The sequence below is a fragment of the Physeter macrocephalus genome, chromosome 10, assembly GCF_002837175.3.
Source record: "Physeter macrocephalus isolate SW-GA chromosome 10, ASM283717v5, whole genome shotgun sequence".
NCBI classification, from domain to species: domain Eukaryota; kingdom Metazoa; phylum Chordata; class Mammalia; order Artiodactyla; family Physeteridae; genus Physeter; species Physeter macrocephalus.
Window position 1 is genome coordinate 53,469,545 of NC_041223.1, and position 26,467 is coordinate 53,496,011.

The window sequence follows — 26,467 nt, forward strand, 5'->3', positions numbered from 1 at the left end:
TGGAGTATAATTGCTTTACAATGGTGTGTTAGTTTCTGCTTTATAACAAAATGAATCAGCTATACATATACATATATCCCCATATCCCCACCCTCTTGCATCTCCCTTCCACCCTCCCTGTCCCACCCCTCTAGGTGGTCACAAAGCACCGAGCTGATCTCCCTGTGCTATGCGGCTGCTTCCCACTAGCTATCTGTTTTACATTTGGTAGTGTATATATGTCCATGCCAAAGCACACAGAGCCATGCATCTACCCCCGCAGCACACACAGGGCAGCTCCTTCACCCTCCAGTCCCTGTGGTACCCTTTGTGGTCCGTCACTCCTCCGCCCCCAGGAACCACATATCTGTTTTCCGTCCCTATAGTCTGGCCTTTTCCAGAATGTCATATGAATAGAATCATACCATCTGTAGCCCCCGAGTCCCGGCTTCTCTCACTTAGTAACATGCATTTAAGATCCACTCACGTTGTGGCATGAATCAACTGCTCACTCCTTTTCACTGCTGAAGGGTACTCCACTGTATGGCTATGCCACAGTTTGTCCATTCCCCTGCTGAAGGACATCTTGACTGCTAGGTTGCTTCCATGTCCTGGCTATTGTAAATAGTGCTGCAGTGAACATTGTGATACATGACTCTTTTGAATTATGGTTTTCTCAGGGTGTATGCCCAGGACTGGGATTGCTGTGTCATATGGTAGTTCTATTTTTAGTTTTTTAAGGAACCTCCACACTGTTCTCCATAGTGGCTGTATCAATTTACATTCCCACCAACAGTGCAAGAGGGTTCCCTGTCTATTTAGTTCTTCTGCCCATTTTTGGATTGGGTTGTTTGTTTTTTTGTTATTGAGCTGCAAGAGTTGCTTATAAATTTTGGATATTAATCCTTTGTCAGTTGTTTCGTTTGCAAATATTTTCTCCCATTCTGAGGGTTGTCTTTTGGTCTTGTTTATGGTTTCCTTTGCTGTGCAAAAGCTTTTAAGTTTCATTAGGTCCCATTTGTTTATTTTTGTTTTTATTTCCATTTCTCTAGGAGGTGGGTCAAAAAGGATCTTGCTGTGATTTATGTCATAGAGTGTTCTGCCTATGTTTTCCTCTAAGAGTTTTATAGTGTCTGGCCTTAGATTTAGGTCTTTCATCCATTTTGAGTTTATTTTTGTGTATGGTGTTAGGGAGTGTTAATAGTATATTATCTTTTGCAAATATTTGCACATACTTGTTCTTACTCAACATACAACCTTTACATCTGGGAGCCCCTTATTTTTGTCATCATCTCCTTCCCCCATGCATGCCTATCAATCTTTAGCAGATTCTGACAAGGTTGTTTGTTTCTGAACATTTTCTGTGAGGAACAGCACTTTAAAAACACTTGTGGCAAGTGTCCTGGTGACAATACAAGCCTCTGGGTGGAGTCCCACACAATTTTTACAGTTTTGTACCTCTCTCTTGTCAGCTCCTTCAAAACAGGGATAGTGCCCTGTCTCCACAGTGGTGCTCTGTGCAGAGGAAATGCTCAGCAGTGGAGGGGATCATAGGCTCCTCCTTTTACACCCGGACCATCTCAAATGAGAGCCCTGAGAGAGCTTATTCAGTAGCCATTATTTTGGTCACTTTCATAATTAAATATGACATTGTTGGAATTTAGTTTTTCAGAGGCTTCCATCACCCTTGAACTTTATTTCCAGTTATAGTTAATGGCAATCTTTTCACTAAACTTATTTTTGCAATGCACTTTCCTAACATATAGTCTGGGTGTCCAAACCCATTCATGCTAGGCCTTTCTAAGGACTGATTCTAATACCAAGATGGCATTAATTTTTTCTTAATTCCTATCACCTTTATATCCAATTATGCTGACATAATTAAGCAAAAAGCACTTCTTCTATCTTCTAATACATAAGATTATCAGACACACCAGGAATTTGGCAACTATAGAATGCAGGTTTTAGCAGATGTTCAAAGGTTGAAGTCCTGTGTCATTACTGCATCATACCTTTCTGCCAGCTGTATAATCTCTATTAAGGAAGCATGGTCCACTTCTACCACTTGGTTGAGAGGTATGTGGTCTCTTCCCATAACAGCATGGCTTCCATTTGTTTCCTTTTACCCTTATCCAGCTGTTTTCAACCATTTAAAAACAAAACAAAACTTTAACATATTGTTTCATACTCCCTTACTCTCTATTATACAGTTTCTTCAGAACAAGGTCTGCCCCATGTTCCAGATGAGTCTTAGTATCTCTGTTCTCTCTAAGCACTCTATCTGGTTGGGTGAAAGAAAATTTGGGGTTATCTCCAAATCTTTTCCAGTGCTATAGAGTAGAAGAGCTCTGGATGTGCAGAAATGAAACCTAGGCCATTTCTCAAATTTGCTCTTGACTCTGGTCCACATCACTTAGTGTCTCTCATCCAGTGTCTTCTGCAAAATGAGGTGAGAAGCGAAGATGGTGCTTGGGGTTTCTTCTAGGTCTAAGGTCTTGTTTTGGTTTCATTGGAGAAAAGCGACTGCTACCTGCACATCTTCTAAAGCTGCTTAGATCCCGTGGCAAGGGCTTGCCTTTAATATTTTAAGAGGACTTTCAAACCAAATAGTTTTCAGAGGCATACAATGATTTCTCAAAGGGGTCTCATAAAAGCAACATTTATCATGGAAAAGGTGTTTAGTAACACCTTTTAATAAATGTTAAATAATAATGCATTTTAAGTACTGTGGATCCTCTTTGTGTTAATATCTTTAATTGGATCCTCTAGCAGGGGATTTGGACTTAATTTATTTCGGGTGATTCTGCACTTATACAATTATTCAGCTGACTTAATTAGAGATTTAATTACATTATTGCCCTAAAGTGCTATATCAGGGAAATAAAATGCAGACTGATAATTCACCATTTTGTATTTTTTAAATTTATCTTACAGCTAAAGTGTTTTTCAGGCCGTAAAGGCCAGAGTGGGCATACTAGCATTTCTAGCCACATCCTAATATGGGAAGTTCTACCTATGCATCAATTGGGAATTTGCCCAGTCAAAATGTAGGGGAAGGCAAAAGTGGAAATAATTTTTTTTTTAATTGTGGTGTTTTCTCTTGCAGTTATTAGAACCAAGGTCATGGGCCCAATCCCTCAGTGTTCCATTCAACCTTCTCTGGTTCTTTAGCCCTATGACAAGCCCTCTAACAGGTGGTCCTGGGGGCAGCAACTGTGTTTCTCTCTGTACCTCCAGCCCCTACTATATACCTATACCATATAGGTGCCCAATAAATGCTTGCTAAATTTAATTTGAGCATCACAAGGACAACCCTTTGGAAGTGTGGTTAAAAGGATATAAACCCAACATGACAGTTTTAAAATACAATCTCTCAAAATACATGCCCCAGCGAGTGAGGTACTCCCAAATCTGGCTAATCATTGGAATGACCAGTGATTAGCATTTTTAAAAAGCATAAAAAAAAGAAGCATTTTTTTTTTAGGCCTTACTGAATCCATCTCCAGGAATGAGGCCTAGGCATCTGCATTTGAAAGCTCCCCAGATGAATCTTATGATCAGCCAAGTTTAGGAACTTCAGCTTAATGTGTCTTTTGTCACATTTATTTACAAAGGACAAGATTGTATTTTTCTGGATAAACTCATGGCCTATTCTAACTTATAGTAAAAACGACTCTCGTTTATCCTCTATTAATTATATCTAAAGGATTTCCTTTGAGCCAGTAGTTTATGTTTAGTTGGTGGAAGTGTATACAGATGCCTGTGAGGAATAATACCTTCCATGAAGAATTAGATTACTGATGAGTTCTGAAATGGGCATTTTACACGTGGAAGCTATCGGGTCCTTGGTATGCAAAGTCCTGGGAGCCAACCCTGTGGAGAGCAGATTGGAGTATTAACTGGAAGTACAGTAGTCATTGGGGAAGAGAAATTAACTCTTTTAGGGCTTGAGTAACTTTCAGTGATGTCCTCCTGGGTGCTATTTTGCCCTAGTCTGAATTACCCTTCATTGTAGAGTTAAATACCGTATAAGTCACCATCAAATATTCAGTTGAGCCTGACTGAATAAAGTTTACAGACTAACAAACTAAGCGTAGCAGTCAGAGAAACACAATGTAGAACATTGTACAACATAGCTTGGTCCTTTCAAAATTGCAATATTATAGCGGGAAGAAGTTTAAAGTGTCATAACAGATGAAGGCAGTGTGTAAACCTGGATTCATTGTGGTTTGGGGGGAAAAAAAGGCTAAAAAAGACATTTTGGAGCCAATTGGGGAAATTTGCAGATGGACTAGATATTGATAATAGGAGAGGATTACTGTTAACTTTCCAAGCTGTGATAATGGTATTCTGGCCATGTAGGAGAATGTTCTTATCTTTGGAGCTGCTTCTCAAAACAAGGGTAAAGCATCCTGCAGCCCATGGTATGCCCAAGCCTCCTCCTACCAGCTGAGAGCCAGTTGTTAAATATTCAAGAATTTTGTGATTCTACAACCCTTGGTAGCTTGAAATCAGCCATGATGGGAGTATTTATACCACAAAAATCTGCAAGTGCTACAAGTAGGGCTTTTTCCTCCTCTGGAGAGCTAATATACCAGCTTAAACAGCTTACTTTCAAATGATTCAGAAAACACACACATACAAGTAGATAGAACAAAAATAGCAAAATACTAATGGTTGTTGAACCTAGGTAGAAGATACGCGTTCATTAATTATGCTACGTCCAGAAGTCACAGACTTCCTGTAAAGGCCAAAGTGTAAATATTTTAGGCTTTGCAATCCATATAGTCTCTGTGGCAGCTACTCAACTCTGTAGGTCTACCGTTATAGCACAGAAACAACCATAGATAATACTTAAATAAATGGACATGGTTATATTCCAGCAGAACTTAATTTATAAAAACAGGGGGGCCAAATTTGGCCTGAGGCCGTAGGTTGCCAACTCCTGGGCTAGTCTTTCAACTTTTCTGTACTTTTAAAATATTTGAGGGATTTCCCTACTGGTCCAATGGTTAAGACACTGCGCTTCCACTGCATGGGGCATGGGTTCGATCCCTGGTCAGGGAACTAAGATCCCGCGTGCCACACAGCACAGCCAAAAAATAATAAAATAAATAATAAAATAAATAAAATATTTGATAATAAAAAAAAATTTTAATAAAGTTCTTAGGTTGGTTTTCAGAGCCCACCTGGATCCCCTCACACCTACTCCTGTAAAGTATCACACCAATCTGTTTTCATTCGCTCTGGTCTCCTCTGTGCCTTTGTTCAGCTATTCTCTTTCCCTATAATTTTCTTGCTACCCCGACGCCATAACTACTTATCAGCATTCTCAGGACATGCCTTAAATCCCTTTTCTGTAAGGCCTTCTTAAATCTCTTCTAATCAAAGTTGCTCTCATTTCTCTGGTCATCTGTAGTCCTTCATTTACTGCTTTTCACAGTATACCCTTCATTAGTTCCTGACCCATAAAGCAAAAAAGGATCATTGTACTCTTTACACATAATAGGTTCTCAATTAATATTTACAAATTGAAATCCAGTCATGCAGATATCCACTGCCTGCAGTTACCAACCTAGAAGTCCAGAATAGAGAATGTTGGCCAGTCTAATTTAGATTTGAGGGAATTAAAGATAATGAAAATAAGAAGCATGTTCTTTCTTTTTCTTTTTTTTTAATCTTTAAGGCTGGTCTGATCCAAGTTCAACTACCTTTGAGGTTGCTGTGCGTCAAGCTAAAATAGACTTGATCTTGGTGGATGGGGTAGCTTTCTTGGCAATGGCTAAGGGCTTGAGGAGGAAGAAGAATTAAGTCGTTCTGAATATCTATAGTGTTTTAGACACTGTCAAGCACTCTATACTGTCTCATGCAGTACCCCCCCAGCAGTCCTACAAGGGACTGATATTATCTGCATTTAGAACTCAGAGCAGTTAACTGGCCTCTCTAAGATGGGAGCTAGAAGAGGAGTTTGAATGTGGCTACCTCTGATACCCAGGACCATTTTAGTGCCTTCATGCATTCAATGATGGCAGGAGACCAGGGAACCCTAAGCTGAAACAATACCAAAGTGCATATGCAGTGTGGAAATACCTGTAGAATGCTGAGAGTCTGGCGGAGTATAATATTAAGTGCCACTGGACTGGGTGTTAGGAAAACTGGCTTCTGATTGCAGCTTTGTCACTATCCATCTATGATCTTGTGTGAGCCGCTGTGCTTCTCTGGCCCTCTCCTTGCATCTATATAATTAGGGGAGTAAAGCAGGTTATTTCTTTTATTCCTTTATGTTTCATGCATTATACGATAGCTCCACGTCTAATGAAGAGATAGATAAGTGAATGGAGAATTAAAATACAACACTGTATGAGAATGCTGCACTCCACATATGCACAGGGCACTCCAGGAGCCCCAAGGAAGAAGGGCACCTAGCCCCTTAGAGCTGTCATCCTAGCTGTGTACATTCCACCCAAGTGGAATTTGGGAAGCTTGATGGGGCGAGGGGTGTGTGTGGAGACTGTCTCAAGCCATCAGCTGCAAGTAGTTTCCCTAAGTAATGATGAAATGGCAGAAAGGGAAAGGACTTCCATGCCTCATGAAAGAGCTTGGACTTTTTTTTCCTTAAAGCTATTGGAAGGCAGTGGAGGGTTTTAAGCAAGATCACATTTGCTTCTTATAAAGATCTCCTTGGCAGCGTGAAGGATGGAGTCCAGGGGCAAAGAACTGGTGGTGGGAAGACTCTTTAGGAGGTGATTGCAAAAATAACCCAGGCAAGCGACGATGATAGCCTGAGCTGATGTGGCAATGAGAGTGAAGAGCAGATGATAATTTGAGGGCTCTGTATGAGATAGAATGGCTGGGACTTAGTGAGTATATCAGTCAAGATGGCCACAGACAACGTGACAGTCTCTTCAGACAGCAGATGTGTTTCTTGCCCATACTACATGTCCTGTGCAGGTTGGAGAGGCACTGTGATTGCTCACTGTGGCCACTCGGGGATCCAACCTGAGGAGCTTCTTCGATGTGACTGGCTGAGGTACCAGAGGGAAACCTCTGGCGGGACTCACATGGACCGTTAAATGCTACAGCCCAGAAGTGACACGCACCATTCATGTCTCATGGACTAGAACTTGTCCCTGGGCCCCAGCCAACCCAGTGGGGAGCCAGAAAGTTCAGTCATGGGTGAGCCATGGTGCCTGAATGGATGAAGGAGGACTCCCGAGTTTCTGATTTAGGGAGTAAAGCAGACATTAGAGGTATTCACTGAGAAGAAGATGGAATCGGGGCAAGGGGAAGTGGACCGGCCAAATCATTATAAGTCTTTTTCAGCTCTAAAGTGTAACCATTGTATTGGTCCTTTCCAGTCATCAGGGAGAGGAATTGGAAATCGACTCCATTTGTGGGCAAGAGTTGACTTTATTCTTCACAAAGGGTGTTGTAATTCATTCCTCCCGAAGTCTTACAGTTTTAATAATGTAGTGCTCAGATCTAATACTATGTGTCTTTCTTGAATTTTCACATGGACTATTGTGTCAACATACCATGTAAAAATATTAGTTATTAACTAGGATGTTAATGAAGCCTTCCTCACCCAAGAATATCAGGCTGCTGAATCCAAAATGTCAGAGACGTCAATGCCTTCCACCTTCATCACTGCCACCCCCCAGCAGGGCCCACTTCAAGATATCACCGGGCGGGAGTTGGGGGAAGAGGTGTAATTAGGCTAATTGGAGCATATTGTTCTGCACTGGAGGGCCGAAACCTAGCAGCCTTAGGGAATATTAGTGCCTCAAAATCACTGGAGAATGGTGTCCTCTTTAACCTCAAAAGCAGAAACAGTGAATCTATACTGTTTCTCCCCTTCTTTGTTTTCCACCTCTCCTCCCCAATTTAATTGTGGTACCTTAAAAACTGACTTTTACTGTGCATTTGTTTCTTAACAGTTGCGAGAAACAATCAAAGCTGGCAAAGGTGTGACTTCAGCTATTGACCTGTGTCGTTACCATGGAAACAAGGCACTGGAGGCCCTGGAGAGCTTTCCTCCCTCGGAGGCCAGAACTGCTTTAGAAAACATTGTGTTTGCCGTGACCAGATTTTCGTGACACCAAATTTAAAAGACTATTGTTCATTAGCTGAAAAAAACTGGGGAATGAGGTGATCGGGAGAGCTTTCATGGTGAAGGATCTGAATGTGTTAATGACTTTAACAGCATATACATTTTTTTTCTTTTTACCACACTGCTAAATGAATACTGCCTTCTTTTTGGAACTGCTACAAACAAAATTAGAAGAAAAAAGGTCAAGCAGTTTTCAGTTGTCACGCCAGAAGCACACTTGAGGCTTCAGTAGCAGAAATAATTAATGAGATTCGCTCCTGTGACCTCAGCAAATGGACAGGAAATAAGTCCTTATTGATTGGACTGAGCCAGGGATGGCGCCAGGGCGGTGGCCTGTGGTTTTCCTTCTAGAGAGGACAGGGCAAGCTGGAAGCTGCAGGTGTCAAGAGAAACACTATCAATGCCAGCCAGGGAGGACTGTCAAATCAAAAACCAGTGACCAATTTTTCATAACGGAGGGTAGTTTAATGATTAAGAAAAAAAAACATGCTTTGTCTTCTTGCAATTATGTCTTTGTATTTATAGATTCAGTATGGATATACTTTGTGCTTCTTGGGTTCTGTAAGATTTTGGGCGGAAAACTGCTGAAAAAATGATGCCAAATATTTGAAGTAGGAGATTAAAATGTTATCAAATGCTAACTTGGTTATAGTAGGAATTGCCTGTTTTTCTTTCTGGAAGACCAAATTTTTTCAAACGCATTTCAAAGAACCAAACTTTTTTTTTTAAGTTGAACAGGATGCTTCTTTTTTTTTTTTTTTTTTTTGTGGTATGCGGGCCTCCCTCTGCTGCGGCCTCCCCCGCCGCGGAGCACAGGCTCCGGACGCACAGGCCCAGCGGCCACGGCTCACGGGCCCAGCCGCTCCGCGGCACGCGGGATCCTCCCAGACCGGGGCGCGAACCCGGTTCCCCTGCATCGGCAGGCGGACGCGCAACCACTGCGCCACCAGGGAAGCCCCTGGATGCTTCTTTTTTTCAAGTAAATGTATTCATTTGTAATATGTTGGTGTAGAGAATACCTTTAATTTTTACAAGTGTCAGATATATAATTGTTGTACTGGGGAATTCATTGGTGATTTTTTTTTTAGCCTCAGAGTGTCAAATTTTGGTCTTGAACCACAGACATCCAATTACAGAAAGAATATAAGCAATCTCACAGGCCTGCAATTGGACACTGTCTCTCTGTGGTTCATAGGAGATGATTTTTGAGGTTTGCATGCATGCAATATGAGAACACCGTTGACAAGAAGGCTGAGTTTACATAAATGATCTAGATTGAGACTCAGCTACCTTTCTTCCTCATGTGGTGTAATTACAGCCCTATCTGGAGACAGCGAACACAGCAAACAGATTTTATTACCTAGTTCACTCAAACACTAAGTGAAGTCACTTTAGTTAAATTCCTTCTTCAAAAGTTACAAAACCGTTTTATCAGACCCATCATGTGGCATGCAATGAAAAGCAAACGTAAGCTACAGAGGTTAAGGTATTGTATTTTGAAATATTTTTAAGCATACTTGAAATGTTGTAATTGTACAGTTTATGCTACTACAATTTGAAGGCCTGTAGATTTAGCTGAAGAGAACACTCCACTCCTCTGTTTGAAATGTCTTTTCTCACAGAAATTGGCTTAATTAGTAACTATGGTTAGATGCTTTAGATCAGACTAGGTTTTAATCATTAACTTCCACAAAGGAGGAGTCATGCTTTGTGTTCTCTGGATGAGCAGGAACTTCAGCAAGCTGTAGGTTTTATTAAGCAGATGGTTGGGTACTGTGGAACACAAGGCAGGATTCTAGGGCTCTTCTAGTTCTGGTTTAGCACCTGGTTTGCTGTGTGACCTTGAACAAGTCATTTCCCTCTGAGCCTCGGTTTCCACATTTGTAAAATAAGGTTAAACAAGAGACTATATGAGGTCCTCTCCAGCTTTGTTTTATTTTCTAAAAGTTTGCCATTTCTGACTCTCTAGGTAACAAAGATGCTATGTGAAATTCAGAGAAGAGGGAAGGTGAAACACAAAGAGAGGCTATGAAGGAAAGCATAAAACTTAATGGCAGACTTCTTGCCAAGCTGCCTCACAGGTGACCTAAAGAATTCCCAGCTCTCCTTTGTATGGCTTATAATCCTGGACTCTTTGTTTCAACACCCTCCTTTCTGCTTTCTTTGGAACATTTCCTACCTCCCTTTCATCTTCCCAGCTGCCTTCCAGGCCTCTGTTCCCTCTCCTGTGCCTTGCCGTCCGGCTCCCTGGGAGCAGCAGCCCTGCCCTCACTGTTGAGTGACAGCTCTGCTTTTGTTAAACCTAATACGCTGGCTAAGTCAGTCTAAAGTATTAAATACTGATAGTCTTCTCCATACCCCTTCTTCAGGGATATTTATTTATGAATTCATTTTAAGCCCTTATAATTTCAGACAATCTCTAGGGAGAAATTTGGGGGCAGCAAGACATGCTTAATTACACTTTTTGGCCTACTGCTTGAGTGCTGCCAGGGAAGGTACTGACAAGGCAGAGTTAGTGACCTTAGAATGTCTCCTCCTTTCCCCCCTCTGCATCACTCTCCACCCCCAGTTTCTTGCTAGAGTGAAGAATTCATTCATTAACCATTGTCCCTCTTCCTCTACCTGGACCTGCAAACCTCACTCACTTCAGGCCCCTGAGCCCACCTGTACTCTCCTTCCTGCCTGTCAGTCTTTTCTTCAAGTATAGTAAGGGCTCTGCGTGTATACCAGGCACTCTGCTAAGGGCCTTAACAGTACTGTCTTGTTCAAATCCCACGACCACTCTCTGGAGGTGAGACTTAATCCCCCATTTATAGATGCAGGAGCCGGCAGAAAGGACTGCCTCTGACAGACTGGCTTGCCTTCACATGCCATCTCCCCACTTTAGAGTCTTTCCAGACAGCACCTCTTTCTCTCTTCCTTTGCTTCTCTTTCCAGATAAGGCTCTACTCCTTTCCAAAGATCTTGAGCCTTCAGCCTCCTGTCTCCCTCATGTCCCTATTCTTGAGTCTTCTGTTTCCCCTGCTGGCTATGAATGGGCTCAGTTCTCCCCTAAATGACATCCCTCACTTCCCCTATTTATCCTTCCACCTCTACATTTTTCTTCCTAGCATTAGCAGCACACCTTCTTACAGGCTACTGACTCCTTAACCCTTGCAATTGGTCATTCACTATATTCACTGCTGGGTCCCCACCATCTAGACCAGCGCCAGCACTGTAGACACTCAAAGACTACTTGTTCAACAAATCTATCGGGTCTCACGGCACTACTCCACTGAGATGCCTTCTTCTTGTTCACAGATGGTGGCCTCACTGTGAAGTTTACCAGCCGTCCCCCTGCATGCAGACTTCCCCACAGCATTTCACCTTGCTAATGCAGCTTCCGCCCTCACCACCCACCAGCACCTGTGACCCACTTCCCCTCTTCTCTGACTACCCTTCCTTTTGTGTCTCAGACATCTCTCTCTTAGTCCCACCTCTAGTGACATTCTTTTCTAAATTTTAAAATTATATTTCCCGAGGAACTACAAAGCCGTTTCCTGTGCCACTAAGTCATCTTCTTTTAAATTCCCCAACTTAGAAAAACTGTTTCTAAAAAACAGTATCAATTAGATATTGATTAGATAGTGAGTTATTTGCCATTCACTATTAGTTACTTTGAAAGAAGATAAGGATTATGACTATCATTAAACTTTGTTGTGAGTTTTACTTGATGACAGCACTAAATCCTCTTCATGTTTTCTTATATAATGTGGTAACCTAGTCACACCTAAAAATAAATGATCAGTGACATTGTGTGCCTGGTCCAGGTCTCGTTCTCTAATGTTTGAGACTTTCTCTTACCTATGCCGATGTTATTGCTATGGCCCAAGATGCAGGTGAAACATACAAACTTGGGGTAAAAGACATATACATTAGTGCAAAATGCTCCAAAAAGATGTACACGTTTTTTAAGGCCCAGTACCTACAACACAATGAATGCAGGTGACCAGAAAGTAATCTGAATAATCCGTGATTACCTTTCAAAACCTGACAAGTTGCTGTAACATAGATCTCTTTGGGCAAGTGGCTTTGGGGGAATTGTGTTTAATCAACAAAATTGCAGCTAAAGGATACTTCTTTTTCTTTCTCTCTTTTTTAAGACTTAACCAGGAATTTCCTGGCGGTCCAGTGGTTAGGCCTCGGTGCTTTCACTGCCGTGGCCTGGGTTCAATCCCTGGTCAGGGAACTAAGATCCTGTAAGCCACATGGCGCGGCCAAAAAAAAATAAAAGACTAACTAAACAGCAGGTCCGTCACAGATAAGGAGAGCCTTGCTTTCAGAAAACCCTTTTCACGTTCCTTCCTAGAGTTCTTAGTTTCAGGAAGATTCTTTCCTGCCCCTTCGTTTGTCTTCCCACCGTGAAATCCTATTGTTACGATCTCACCTTTCTGACCAATAGAAGTTGCAGGATTTATCTTTAGAATCTAATGACTGCCTCTCAATCTGGAGAAGGCATGCCACACCTTTGCTAAGACTCAAAAGGGCAGAGATGGATTGGGCTGATTTTTTCATCTATTTGTGAGGACACAATTGTCACTCCATTATTATTAATAGTTTCCATTATTGTTAATCACCTTTTAGTAATAATAAAGCTATTTTCAATTTCTTTTTAAAGCACAAAGCAATCTAACAAGACCGTCATTTACCTCTTTCTCCATTTCCTACCATCACTCCTAATCCCTTCTCAAATTAACTGTTTCATTTTATCAGAAGGGATCCTGCCTTCACATTAAGGAGATAACATACTTTTGAAAAAGAAGGTCACCTGGGGAGAACCCAGTGGGGCCAGAACTGACAGTGGGGTCCACCCCTCCCTTTAGCTTCCCCACCTGCCCTTGGGGCGCTGAAGTGCTAGGTTTTAGGCCTCTACCAGTGGAGGAATATTCTTCCTAGATGTGTATTGCTTACTCTTCCTTAGAAAGAGAAAGTTTCTCAGGCTTTCATTCCTTTTCTTTCTTTTTACAGATGCTGATTCCATCTTCATGGAAAAGCTCTATCAGCTTTCTTTCAATGTGATCTGCTCACTTCTAGGACTGATAGTATACCCATCACTGTGTGTCCTGAGCAAATGAGTAGGCTCCTTACTGCCTTGACTGCTGTTGGGAAGATCTCACTTTTTGATGCATTTAAGTAAATAAACACTTTTAAAGAAATCGTGGAAAGGAGAAAAAAATTACTCTCAGTCTCACCATGCTCACATAATCAGTATCACCATTTCGTTTGTATTTAATCCAGCCTTTTCTGCTATGCCTGTCTTTTTTGCATGGTTGTAATTATAGTATAAATTCAACTTTGGGTCCTGCTGTTTTTACATAATACATCATAAACATTTTTTCATGGTGCTGCAGTCTTCATAACCACTATTGATAAGTAGCTTAAATTCTAAACAAGGTATATTGAATTTCTAGTCCTGATTGGTTTCTCTGGGATAAATGGGTATACGGTAAATACTCATAAGTCAACATCCCAACGTGCCCCTAAGAAAGTCTTTGTCTTGGAAAAATAGTGCCCCTGCAAGTTCTCCACAGCAGCAGGTTAAAACTGTGGAATAAATTCCCTTAAAATTCTTTGGCCTGAATGATTAATCTTTTCAGTTGGTGGTTCCCATTCCTTCCAGACAATGCTCAAAATGGATTCACATCTCTATGTATTTTCCTCTTGCTTCACTGCAAGTTCTCAGCCAGCCACACTTCAGTAGGATGACTTCTTTCTTCCCGCTGAGGTTCACAATCTCCTAGGACGGGAAAGGCCCTCAGGCAGTTGTGTTAGGTTCTGCTCTTGGCCAAAACCATGGAGAAACCATTTTCTAAGAGTTGAGGAGCCGTCTTTCCTTCTTCAAGGACTTGGGAGAAGGAAACTCCTAGGGTTTGTTTGAAGGGAAACAAAATAACCTTTATCTGACTCAAATCTTTCATGCTATAACAGTATGAGTTTATTGTGTTTTGTTATTGTCTTCTTTTGTTTGGATCTTTCTTTTTTTGTAAGCCTTCAAATGAACGAGAAAACAGCATCAGCCTCAAAGAATTAAGCTACACTTGCAACCTTTCCTTCCTTAAATTAATCATTATAACTTTACTATTCGCATTACATCTCACTTGTCACATTTCAATGAAGTCTCCCTGCCTGTCCTCCTCCCTTAAATCATGAGTTGCACAGTTACTTAAACTTACTTGTGTATGGGGAATACGATCAGTTAATTGTGAGCTTCCTAATTGCTGCCTGTTTATGCAGTTCTGTACTTCTCTTTCCTTTTATTCTCCTTTTTTTGAAGATTTAGAATTGCTTTAATTGCATTTTCAAAAGCAGCTTTATTGAAGTATAGTTTACATATCATAAAATTCATCTAGTTGAAGTATACAATTCAATGTTTTTTAGTAAATTTACACAGTTGTGCAAGCATCACTACAATTCAGTTTTAAAGATCCCTTGTGCACATTTGCAGTCAACCCCTGCTCCCACCCTCAATCCTAGGCAGCCACTAATCTACTCTCTGTCTGTATAGATTTGCCTTCTCTGGACATTTTATGTAAATGGAGTTTTACAATACTTAGTCTTTTGCATCTGGTTTCTGTCACTTAGCATAATGTTTTTGAGGTTTATGTATGTTGTGGAATTAATCATTATTTCATTCCTTTATATTGCTAAATAATATTCCATTAAACAGATATATTATATTCATTTATCACTTTACCAGTTGATTGGCATTTGGGTTGTTTCTACTGTTCACCTATTATTAATAATGCTGTTGTGAATACTCATGTACAAGTCCTTATGTGGACATAAGTTTTCATTTCTCCTGAGTAGATCCTTAGGAATAAGATTTATAATAAATTTATGTTTAACCTGTTAGAAATTGCCAGACAGTTTTCCAAAGTAACTGTATCATTTTACCTTTCCAACACATGTGGGTTCCAAGTTCTTCACATCCTTGCCAACTCTTGGTATTCCCTTTTTTTTTTTTTTTTTTTTTTTTGCGGTATGCGGGCCTCTCACTGTTGTGGCCTCTCCCGTTGCGGAGCACGGGCTCCAGACGCGCAGGCTCAGCGGCCATGGCTCACGGGCCCAGCCGCTCCGCGGCATGTGGGGATCTTCCCGGACTGGGGCACGAACCCGTGTCCCCTGCATCGGCAGGCGGACTCTCAACCACTGCGCCACCAGGGAAGCCCTTGGTATTCCCTTTTTAAAAAAAATATTTTTTTTATTTATTTTTCTTTTATTATTGCTATTTTTTTTTTTTTTTTGGTTGTGTCGGGTCTTAGTTGCAGCACACAGGATCTTTCCTTGCGGCGCGTGGGCTCAGTAGTTGTGGCGCGTGGGCTTAGTGGCCCCGCGGCATGTGGGATCTTAGTTCCCTCACCAGGGATCAGACCTGTGCACCCCATGCATTGCAAGGAGGATTCTTTACCACTGGACCACCAGGGAAGTCCTCAGTATTCCATTTTTTATTATAGCTATTCTAGTAGGAATGAGACTGTATCTCATTGTGATTTGTATTTGCATTTTCCTAATGACTAATGATGTTAAGCATCATCTCATGAGCATGTTAGTCATTTATATATCTTCTTTGGTGAAATGTCTGTTCAAATCTTTTGCCTATTTCTTAATTGGGTTGTTTGTCTTATTATTGAGTTATAAGCATTCTTTATATATTCTGAATATAAGTCCTTTATCTGATACATGGTGTGAAAATATTTGCTCCCAATCTATAGCTTAAATTCATTTTCATAATGGTTCCTTTTGAAGCGCAAAAGCCTTTAATTTTGATGAAGTCCAATTTATCAATTTTTTCTTCTATAGATCATGCTTTCAGTGTCATATCTAAGTAATCTTTGCCTAACCCAAAGTCACAAAGATTTTCTCCAATGTTCTTTTCTCAAAGTTGTATAGTTTTAGCTCTTACATGTAGGTCTATGATCCATTTTTAGTTAATTTTTGTATGTAGTGTGAGCTAAAGGTTTAAATCAGGTATCTCATCCTCAGCACTATTGACATATTGGGCTGGGTCATTCTTTGTTGTGGGGTTGCCCTGTGCATTGCTGAATGTTTAGCAGCATCTCTGGCGTATACCCATTAAATGCTAGTAGCACCCCAAACCCAGCTGCGACAACCAGAATTGTCTCTAGACATTACCAAAAGTTCCCTGCCTTTGGGAAGCCAAAATCGCCCCCATTGAAAACCACTGGACTAAATTTATTATTTTTCGTATGTGGATATCTAGTTGTGCTAGAACCATTTGTTGAAAAGACTATTCTTTCCTCCTTTGAGTTGCCTTAGCAACTTTGTAGAAAACCAGTTGACCCTAAATACAAGAGTCTGTTTCTGTCAATTCTGTTCCATTGATCTCTATGTCTGTCCTTATGCCAGAACCACACTTCCTTGATTACTGTAGCTTTACTTTTATTTATTTGTTTGTTTGTTTATTTATTGGCTGCGTTGGGTCTTCGTTGCTGTGCGCAGGCTTTTTCTAGTTGCGGCGATCGGGGGCTACTCTTCGTTGCGGTGCATGGGCTTCTCATTGCGATGGCTTCTCTTGTTGCAGAGCACGGGCTCTAGGCACGCGGGCTTCAGTAGTTGTGGCTCGCGGGCTCTAGAGCGCAGGCTCAGTAGCTGTGGCACACAGGCTTAGTTGCCCTGCGGCATGTGGGATCTTCCCAGACCACGGCTCGAACCCATGTCCCCTGCGTTGGCAGGCAGACTTGTAACCACTGCGCCACCAGGGAAGCCCGATTACTATAGCTTTATATTAAATTTTATAATTGGGAAGTAGAAGTCCTCCAGCTTATTTTTTTAATTAAACTTTTCATTTTGAGGTAATTATAGATTCACAAGTAGTTGTAAGAAATAATACAGAGAGATTCTGGGTACCCTTTACAATTTTCCCCAATGGTATCATCTTGTAAAACTATAGGACAAGATCACAACCAGAATGTTGACATTAATACAGTCCATCAATCTTATTCAGATTTCCCCATTTACACTTGTAGTTCTTCTTTTACAGAATTGTTTTGGCCACTCTGGGTCCTTTGCATTTCTATAAAAATTTTAGGATCAGCTTGTCAATTTCTACAGAAGAGCCTGCTGGGATTTTGATAGGGACTGCATTAAATATATTGATCTAATTTTGGATAATTGCCATGTTAATGATATTAATCTTCTAATCCATGAATCACGATTTTCTTTTTTTTTTATTGTGGTAATATATAAATATGTATAGCATAATATGTGCTATTTTAGTAATTTTAAGTGTACAATTTAGTGACATTAATTATATTCACACTGTTGTGCAGCCATCACCACTATTTCTATAACTTTTCCATAACCCCAAATGGAAACCATGCTTTTCTTTAACAGCAGTACTGAAATTGCCAACTTACTAGTTACTGTATGGTCTTCTGTAGCCCCAAAAGTTCTTTTTCAAATCAGTAATTTAATACCAAACCCTGAATCCCAGGGAATCCTGGTACTTGTCTTTGGAATAATATAGACAGACTCTTTGTTAAGAAATTGGATTTTAGGGACTTCCATGGTGGTCCAGGGATTAAGACTCCGAGCTTCCATTGCAGGGGGCACGGGTTCAATCCCTGGTCCGGGAACTAAGATCCTACATGCTGCATGATGCGGCCAAAAAAAACAAACAAGAAATTGGGCTTTAGAGTCTTCAAATCCCAGCTCTGCTGTTGACAAGCAGGTTAATTTACTTCTCTGAGTCTTACATTATCATGCGCAAATTTAAACTGTTTTTATTTCTATCAATTTTCCAGGTGTGGGTGTCACTAAATGGGGTGCAGAGACTCAGGGATACTCAGAAGCCTGCCAGGTACTGTGGAAGCCACAGAATGAACATGCACATTGTCTAAGAACATATTTTTTTCCCACAAAGTTAACGTTAGGTAATTTAACTACAAATGAGCCTTTAAACTTGTATAGCATACCAGATATATATATTATGGAATTAAATGTAAGATTTGCATTCATTATCATATAAAATGTAAGACTTAAAATAAATTTACAGTCTGTATTTGGGTGCTTTGGGCTAACCCTCCTTCCCTTCCACCCCCCACATTGCACTTAACAAGTCTTTTTTTTTTTTTAAACATCTTTATTGGAGTATAATTGCTTTACAATGGTGTGTTAGTTTCTGCTTTATAACAAATTGAATCAGTTATACATATACATATGTTCCCATATCTCTTCCCTCTTGCATCTCCCTTCCTCCCACCCCTCTAGGTGGTCACAAACCACCTAGCTGATCTCCCTGTGCTATGCGGCTACTTCCACTAGCTATCTATTTAACAAGTCTTTTACCCTCTAGTCTCCCTCTCAGCTGTGACAGGCGTTCACTCATCATTCACAGCCCTTTTCCTACAGAACCTCAGAATCCTCCTCAACACAGCTCTCCAGGCAGCCACTATTACTGTGTCAGAGCCAGCAAGCAAGTTGAAGTCCATTTGCCATGTCTGTTCAACTAGCTAACGACTATTTGCTTTAACCTGTATTTTACCATTACCAGGGTATTTGAAATAAAATTAATAGCCCTGAAAATCAAGATGATTTTATTTCCTCCTAGCTTTCCAAAGGTTATGTTCTTCCTTTCAGATTATTTTACTTTCTCTGTTTTACATATAAATTATAATAAAGATAATGAAAGTCATCATATGTTGTCTTTAAAAATGACAGTATCCACCATGTCATCCAAGTCTGCTGGTCCAAAAGTATGTAACTTTGTCCCTTTAATAGCCATCAACAGAAATCAAATGTCCATTAGTATGAAAAAACCCTTTGGAAATGTCTTTGCAAAACACTTTCCAGAGACTTCCCTGGCAGTCCAGTGCTTAGGACTCCGCACTTCCACTGCAGGGGGCATGGGTTTGATCCCTGGTCAGGGAACTAACATCCCGCGTGCCACGCAGCGCGGCCAGAAACAAAAAGCAAAAAAACAAAAAACACTTTCCATGCACATGTTGTGATCATTAGATCCTATTTAAGAAAGAATAAAGTGTGTTGTTTTATTTCCTATTTAAAAAGGTTTAATTTTTGTTTTATCTCATCAATTTAAATACAGGGGTTTGTTTGGGTTGTTTTTTTTTGTTGTTTTTAGATCCTCGTCTCTTTATAAAGAGATAGAGAGAGAGAGAAGATGAAAAGACGGACAAGGGCAGGTAATAGAGAGCAAGTCTCTTTTTGATTAAACTGTTAAACGTCTAAACATCTGTATTTTTCTTCCCAGTGTCCTACCTACCAACTTTTTATGATCAGAGGCTGGCATGGCAGATTACCTTAATTTGCATCTAGCTGTTGCTAAGCTGTCACCATGGTACCAAAGCACTCCGGCAAACATAAATGCCTAAAAACAAATGCGTAGGAAGAAAATTTTGTCCCTAGCCCCCTCACCTCTCCTGTCATCCGGATGAGTAGTTCAGCATTAAAATTCTGTGTCATAGTTGCTTTATACCCATAACAAAAAAAAACCAAAATAACCCCAAACTTTTGAAAACTGAAGTATTACAGCCCATAAAAATATAACAATTTTCTGCAAATGTTTTATCATTTATAAAAGTCATCACTAGTCTGTACCTATGCCTCGTAATGATTGAAACAGCCTGCATAGTAACAGTGATTGAATTTTTGCCCTCAAGCAGTATAAAACACCGCAAAAATACTGCCCTATGAATTATAATTTTTATGGTCATACAGTCACAATGAATGGCATCGTTTTGTTCTTTCTCAGTGGTTAAAGTTTTTCAAATAGTTTTTAAATTTTCAAATTCTAGTAGATGATTTTAGCAAAATGACCCCAATGTAAGCTTTATCTTCAAGAGTGGTATAAATATAAACTGCACTCTCCAATGTTATATCTCAGTCCTATTACTTCCTTTGCCTCACCACATATGCACAGCAAGAGATTAATCTGAAGGGAACCGCTTAATTTTCTTAAAAGTGCCCATCAACACTCTTCAGATATGTTTATAGACTGGATGTATTACTTGTTTACCTAAATAGTAGCATAAATATCTGTTTTTAGAAAGCTTTACCATAAGTCTTTCTATATGATTGGATTCTTAAGCAAGGCTATGATTAGTAAATTCATCACTTTCCCTCTTGACTAGTGCTAATGAAAGCTTTCCAACTTAAACATTGTGTGCTAACACTTCCTCCATTCATAGCAATTTTCCATTTTTGCCCATCAAAAAGCACTTTCTGTTTGCAGTATGTCAGCTGTACTATTTATAACCGAGTTAACAATGCCAACTGGAGGCAGTAAAAGGTGTGTATTTCATATGCAAATTTCCCAACAATAATTTCTACAATTACCTATAGTTGCTTGCTCTATTATGTTCAACATCAGCATTATAAAACTGAGTCCAGGAAGGAGAAAATAGTAATATTACATTGTTGTATCACCTAAAGACTTTTACTGAATTAATTAGAAAAATAAATTGAAGAGTTCAAAATGAAAGTAGCCCTAGTTTATTATAATGGGCATTTTCACATAATGGGACTTTGATGATCTGTTACAGTAGCTGTTCAGAGGAAGAAACTCACTGTGTGACATAGAGTGTTCTTTCTGTTTTGTCTCCGAACTTGTGTTTTTCCAAACGGTCCTCTTTTTTTATATATATATATATATATTTATTTTATTTATTTATTTACTTTTGGCTGTGTTGGGTCTCCACCGCCATGCACGTGCCCTCCCCAGCTGTGGCGAGCAGGCACACCCCCCGTTGCGTTGCGCCGGCCTCTCACTGCGGTGGCTTAGGCTCTAAACACTTGGGCTTCAGTAGTTGTGGCACGCAGGCTTCAGCAGTTGTGGCCCGCGGGCTCCAGAGCGCAGGCCCAGCAGCCGTGGTGCATGGGCTCAGCTGCTCCATGGCATGTGGGATCCCCCCGGACCAGGGCTCGAACCCGCGTCCCCTGCATTGGCAGGCAGACTGTCAACCACTGTGCCACCAGGGAAGTCCCCATACGGTCCTCTTTACTTCTCTGTTTTACCAGATTGTGATTCCCCTGACTTGGAAACCATAAACTGAGAAAGAAGTAAGAAACCAGGATAAATTCATGTTTTCTTTTCACTGACATTTATTAAGTGTTACTATGTGCAAAGCACTATCTTGGATATAAAGATGACCAGAGAGGGAGATTGTTTGTGTCTTTCACCACTATACTGTGGGCTTCTGAGGATCAGAGTCTCTTTGAAGGCAGAGTGGGATATAACAAATAGAACAGACAGATCTGGGTTCAAATACTAGCTTCCCCATTGAATGTGACATTAGGCAAATTCCCCAAGCTTTGTCTTGCCTTTCAGAAGTGGAGACAGTCATGCTTACTAGCTAAGTGGCTGCTGAGTGCTCGAAAGCCCCTATCTCTGCACCCATTACAGAGGTTGACATTCAGTAAATGCTGTAAAAGGAAATATGTTTTTATTTTATTTTTAAATTTTTTTAAATTTTATTTCATTTTTTTGGCCCTGCCATGCAGCTTGCAGGATCTTAGTTCTCTGACCAGGGATCGAACCCGGGCCCACGGCAGTGAAAGCACTGAGTCCTAACCACTAGACTGCCAGGGTACTCCCAGGAAATATGTGTTTATAATGATGAAGGAAGCAAGTAAAATAGAGTAATAGTAAAGGAACATTGGATTGGAAACTAATTAGAAGAATATAAATTATATATAAAGTAGGTCTAGAGAATTCTTTTAACATATAGGACAATATAAAGTGAGAAAAGGTATAGAAAGGAGATTGTAGAGCCCACCCAGGGGTATATCTTTAAAAAGCAATATTTAAAGGGCAAAGAGAAGTGTAAAGCTTGCTATTTGGAAAGCTGTGGGGTTGGATGAGAACAGTATTCTCACAATGTGGTCTGTGAACCACCTGCGTCAAAGTCAGGGGCTTGCTGTAGATTCAGGACTTTACCCAGACCTACTGAGGCAGAATCTCTAAAGAGGAGGTCCAGGAATCAACATTTCTTATAAACTTCCAAATAATTTTCACACAAATACCAGTGTTAGATTCAGTGGGTAGATGACAAATTTCTAAGGTTCCAATGACATCTAACTCTTCGTACAAAAGACAAAACATGAGTTTTGAAGTAAGACAGATTCCAGGCAAACTGGAATGCTCAACATTTAAGCCAGCAAAAACAAACAAACAAACAAAACCCTACCCAATAGAAAGTAGAAAGGGGAGAAAGGTAAATACTGTATGATCCCACTTACATGTGGAATCTGAAAACTGAACTCATAGATTCAGAGAACAGATTGGTGGTTGCCAGCAGCAGGGGTTGGGATGGGGGAGGAGGGGAATGGGTAAAGGTGGTCAAAAGGCACAAACCTCCAGTTATAAAATGTAAGTCATGGGGAGGTAACGTACAGCACAGTGACCTACAGCTAGTGATACTGTGTTGCATATTTGAAAGTTGCTAAGAGAGTAAATCCTAAAAAAACTTTGTTAACTATGTATGGTGATGGATGTTAACTAGATTTACTGTGGTAGTTATCTCTCAGTATATACAAATATCTAATCATTATGTTGCACACCTGAAACTGTTATATGTATTTGTACCTCAATTTAAAAAAAAAAAGCAAAAAAAGGGAAAAGAAGTATAAAATGTGTAATAAGTGAAAAATATAGAATAAAATGGCAGAAATTAGTACCTGTATTAGAATGAATTATAATAAATTAATTAAATTCACGAATTAAAAAAATAGAATCTCAGATTCAGTTAAAAAGCAATATCCAATAATAAGTTGTCTAAAAGAGAAACTTAAAACAAAAAGACACAGAAAGATTGAAAATAAAAGATGGAAAAAAATATGAGCCAAAAGAAAAAAGGAAAAGCATATTAATATCTGACAATATAGAATATAAGGCAAAAAAATATAATGGACAAAGAAGGGCATTATATGCTGATAAAAGGAACAATAGAGCAAAAAGATATAACCATCAAAAACATGTATGCACCTAACAATACAGCCTCAAAATATACAAAGGAACAACTGAAAAAAAAAAAAAAAAAAGGAGAAATGGATAAATCAAGTTACACTTAAAAGATTTTAGCCACATCTTTCAGAAATTGATAAATCAAGCAGACATAAAAAATACACATATCAAAATTTTGAATCAGATAATTAATAAGCTCAAGCTATGAAGTGTATATATATATAGAGCTCAGCACCCAAGGAGTAGTTTAGTAATAACTATTAGACTGTACTAGATGAAAATGTCAATAGTTGAGAATTTTTTGCCTATAAAAATAGGTAGTTTCATATTATGCCTCATAGGTTTTTGAGGGATTAAACTAGCTAATGTCTGTAAAGCAATTAGCACAATGTCTAATTTAGTCTCTTTTGGTCTTTAGTCTACTAAGAGAATACTTGCCTCAATTATTAGTAATTGGATATGTGAGATCCAAAGAATTCAGTGATGTGAAATGTGAGGTCACAATTTTTTGTAAGATTAACAAAAAAAAATGAGCAGTATAGAGCTAGCTGGTGAGGAATTCTGGGAGTCTAGCTGCCCTATTTAAATTCATGCCCAACTCAACTGTGATTTGGTGCCACCTGGTGGTGGTGGTTGGCTCCAACTTAAATACTGTTGGGGATAATTCTGAGTCCAGAGGCAACAGGATAGCATCCATGATCCCAGAGATGTACCAGTTAGTTGGCCAGATTCAGAAATTCATCTGGGAGAATACTTAGGACCAGGGACTCACCCTTCACCTCCTCTCTTTCTGAAACAAGTTCCCATGACTTTCCTTCACCCTCATGACTTTGGCCTCCACTCCAAGACCCCCTTCCCCACCCTAGTGTAGAACTTTAACCCCTACCCCTGACCCTTATCCCTGCCTTGTTCTCAAATAGGGGCTAGGCAAGAAATGGGAACCAGTTGCCAATTCTGAAGTATATCTAAAATTATATTTTTGATGAGTGCATTATCAGGGGGTTTGACTGTGCTTTATCCAGGATCCCCTGAATGCTTACAACATAGTAGCACTATAGTTTTTATTTTAGAGCCTTTGATTACTACAGGTGTTTCTGGTTGGCTATAAAAAGCCTTTATTAGGTTGAAACTAATTGAAATTCAAGGGAATTCCCTGGCGGTCCAGTGGTTAGGACTCAGTGCTTTCACTGCTGGGGCCTGGGTTCCATCCCTAGTCGGAGAACTGACATACCTCAAGCCGCACAGCGTGACCAAAAAAATAAAAAATAAAAAATAAAGCAGTAAAAAAAGGGAAGACAGGCAAAGGTGGAAAATTCCATGCAGAGAATACTAACCCTATTACATGAATGCCATGAAATCTTAAATTTATGTTTGCTTTTTGTGGATGATCTCTTGTTGCCCAGCATTTTCAGAAATTCTTAGTTTGGCTATTTCTTTGTTAAATTCCTTGATTTGGAGGAGCAGCTTTTCCTTCCTTGTATAATCATGTTGCCCTGCTCCAGTATTTATAGGTACACCCCCTGAACACACACACTGGGCTTCTTGGAAGCTGCATGGAGGTGCAAGGCTATAGAGGGGGCAGTGATCAGTTTTCACTTACCTTTAGTTTCTGTCCCCATCACCCTTCCTGGCATCCTCCCACTTCTGAGTTACCACTGGGTCACTAAAACGGAGTCAGGGAAAGGCAGTCTGAGAGACCAGCAGAAGTAGCGTTTTGGGATCAGGGTCTTCTTGCCTTACGACTGCCAGAGGTCACATGTGTCTTCAATGAAATTGTCAAACACCAAGCTGAGTGTTGGATTTTGGAAGATTTGTGGCACACACCAGCGAAAGACTTAATCTGTCCACCACCTCTTGCTCTCACCTTACCTTCTTCTGCCCACCCTCTAACTTGAAGGCTCTCTGTGTTTCACTCAAAAGGGCTATTTAAAGTTTTCCAAATAGGACCTGCAGTTTCTTGCCTTAGCTCCTGCCTATAGTTTTCCCCACTCAGAATGCCCTTCACCTGGCCTTTGTGGGTCAGAATCCTGCTCAGCATTCCTACAGGCTCCTAGGACAGCCCCTTCTCCACAGGACCTTCCTGATTTGTTCTGGCTCCTCGCCCGTCCCCACTCTGGGTCTCTCCTCTGGTGCTGCCTTCTGCTTTATATCACACTTTTCAGGGTTCATGATTGATTCCTGGGGTAGAATGACATCTCTTTGAGGACAGGGACCTTGCTTATCTGTTTCTTAATTCCCCAAAGGACTCAAAGCTTTGCAGTCGTAGGTGTTCAGTAAATATTTGTTTAATTTTGAAAGCTGTTGTCACGTTAAAGCTGGCCACGCCATCTTCCAAAGGGGTCTCACCTCCTCCTGCCAACTGCATGGGTGCTCAGCCCTATATTTAGGTACTAATGGTCTCCCCCACCTCTCTCTACAATTGACGTGAGCCTAATTCTGTCACTGCAAAAATTCTCTGGGAGTGTAGGCATTGGGAAAGCACATTCATTTACTCCAGCCTAGATGAGTGATCCCTTTGGCACTGAAATAATTTGCTTACTTTCCTAATGTCAAGGCTGAATAAATGCCGTTTCCACAAGTACAAAGTTTACTTACTAAAAACTAGGATTGCATCAAGCATCTCACGAAGAATTTGCATGGCTACAGAAGCTGTACCTTTTATGTGTCTTAATTTTTTAATATTTAAATGTTATTAAATCATTAGATGTCATCTTGGGTGTAATATATTTTATTATAGACAGCATTTGAAAACTTCAGTATCTCTAGAAGGAGAATTCAGGAAGTACCAAATGTTTTGAGTCTTAGGGAATCATAACATAAGCACCATATTTGTCCCAAAACATGAGTTTCTCCCTGCCACTATAGATATGCCATTTATTTCTGCTGATACTAATACTCTCCTTTTAAAAAATGTTTTTAACTTTACTGGAGGAAAGTAACCCAAAACTTCTGTAATTTCTAGTGTAAAATATTCAGAGGGAAGAAGCAGGTAATGTGGATTATTGGATTCCTCTGGTACCCTTTCCTTCAAATTCACATACTCGTGTGCCGCAGGGCAATTATTCCTCTTTGCTCCATGCTGATTATATAGGTCAGGAGGGTAATAAGTTCATTTATTTGAAGGATTTTCATCTGGTATATTTCTAATATTCTTGCCCCATTCCTGACCACTCAAATCAGTATCACAGTGAGACCAGCATCTCTCTCCCACCACCAAAGAAAATGATGAAACAAAGGTAATTTGAGTGTGAACTTTCTGCTCCCAAATCTTTCATCTTCCCAGAGCACAAGGGTTATATTGCTTTAGTCCTTTAAACCAGTTATGGCTCAGTAATAACGTTAGTCCTTTAAATCCATGATGGCTCAGTAATAACTAGTATTGTGTTTACTATTAACTC

At 40.1% G+C, this 26,467-nt stretch overlaps 1 protein-coding gene across 10 annotated transcripts in view; it reads left to right on the plus strand.

Annotated features, from left to right (window-relative positions):
- PDSS2 (decaprenyl diphosphate synthase subunit 2) overlaps positions 1 to 26,467 on the plus strand; it is a 279,796-nt gene that overhangs the window by 250,141 nt on the left and 3,188 nt on the right. The window contains exons 8-10 of one of the 10 annotated variants that reach the window (XR_008618391.1): positions 7,917 to 8,127; positions 10,059 to 10,170; positions 13,097 to 13,178. The exons of 1 other annotated variant lie outside the window; for it this stretch is intronic. Coding sequence is in view for 7 of the 9 variants with exons in the window: in XM_028494596.2 (XP_028350397.1) it covers positions 17,893 to 17,948; positions 18,444 to 18,600 (213 nt within the window). In the remaining 2 variants the exon portion in view is untranslated. Of the gene's footprint in view, positions 1 to 7,916; positions 8,727 to 10,058; positions 14,720 to 17,892; positions 17,949 to 18,443; positions 18,704 to 26,467 lie in introns of those variants that run through there. 8 more of the 10 variants (XR_008618390.1, XM_028494596.2, XM_055087588.1 and 5 more) reach the window with 8 other exon arrangements.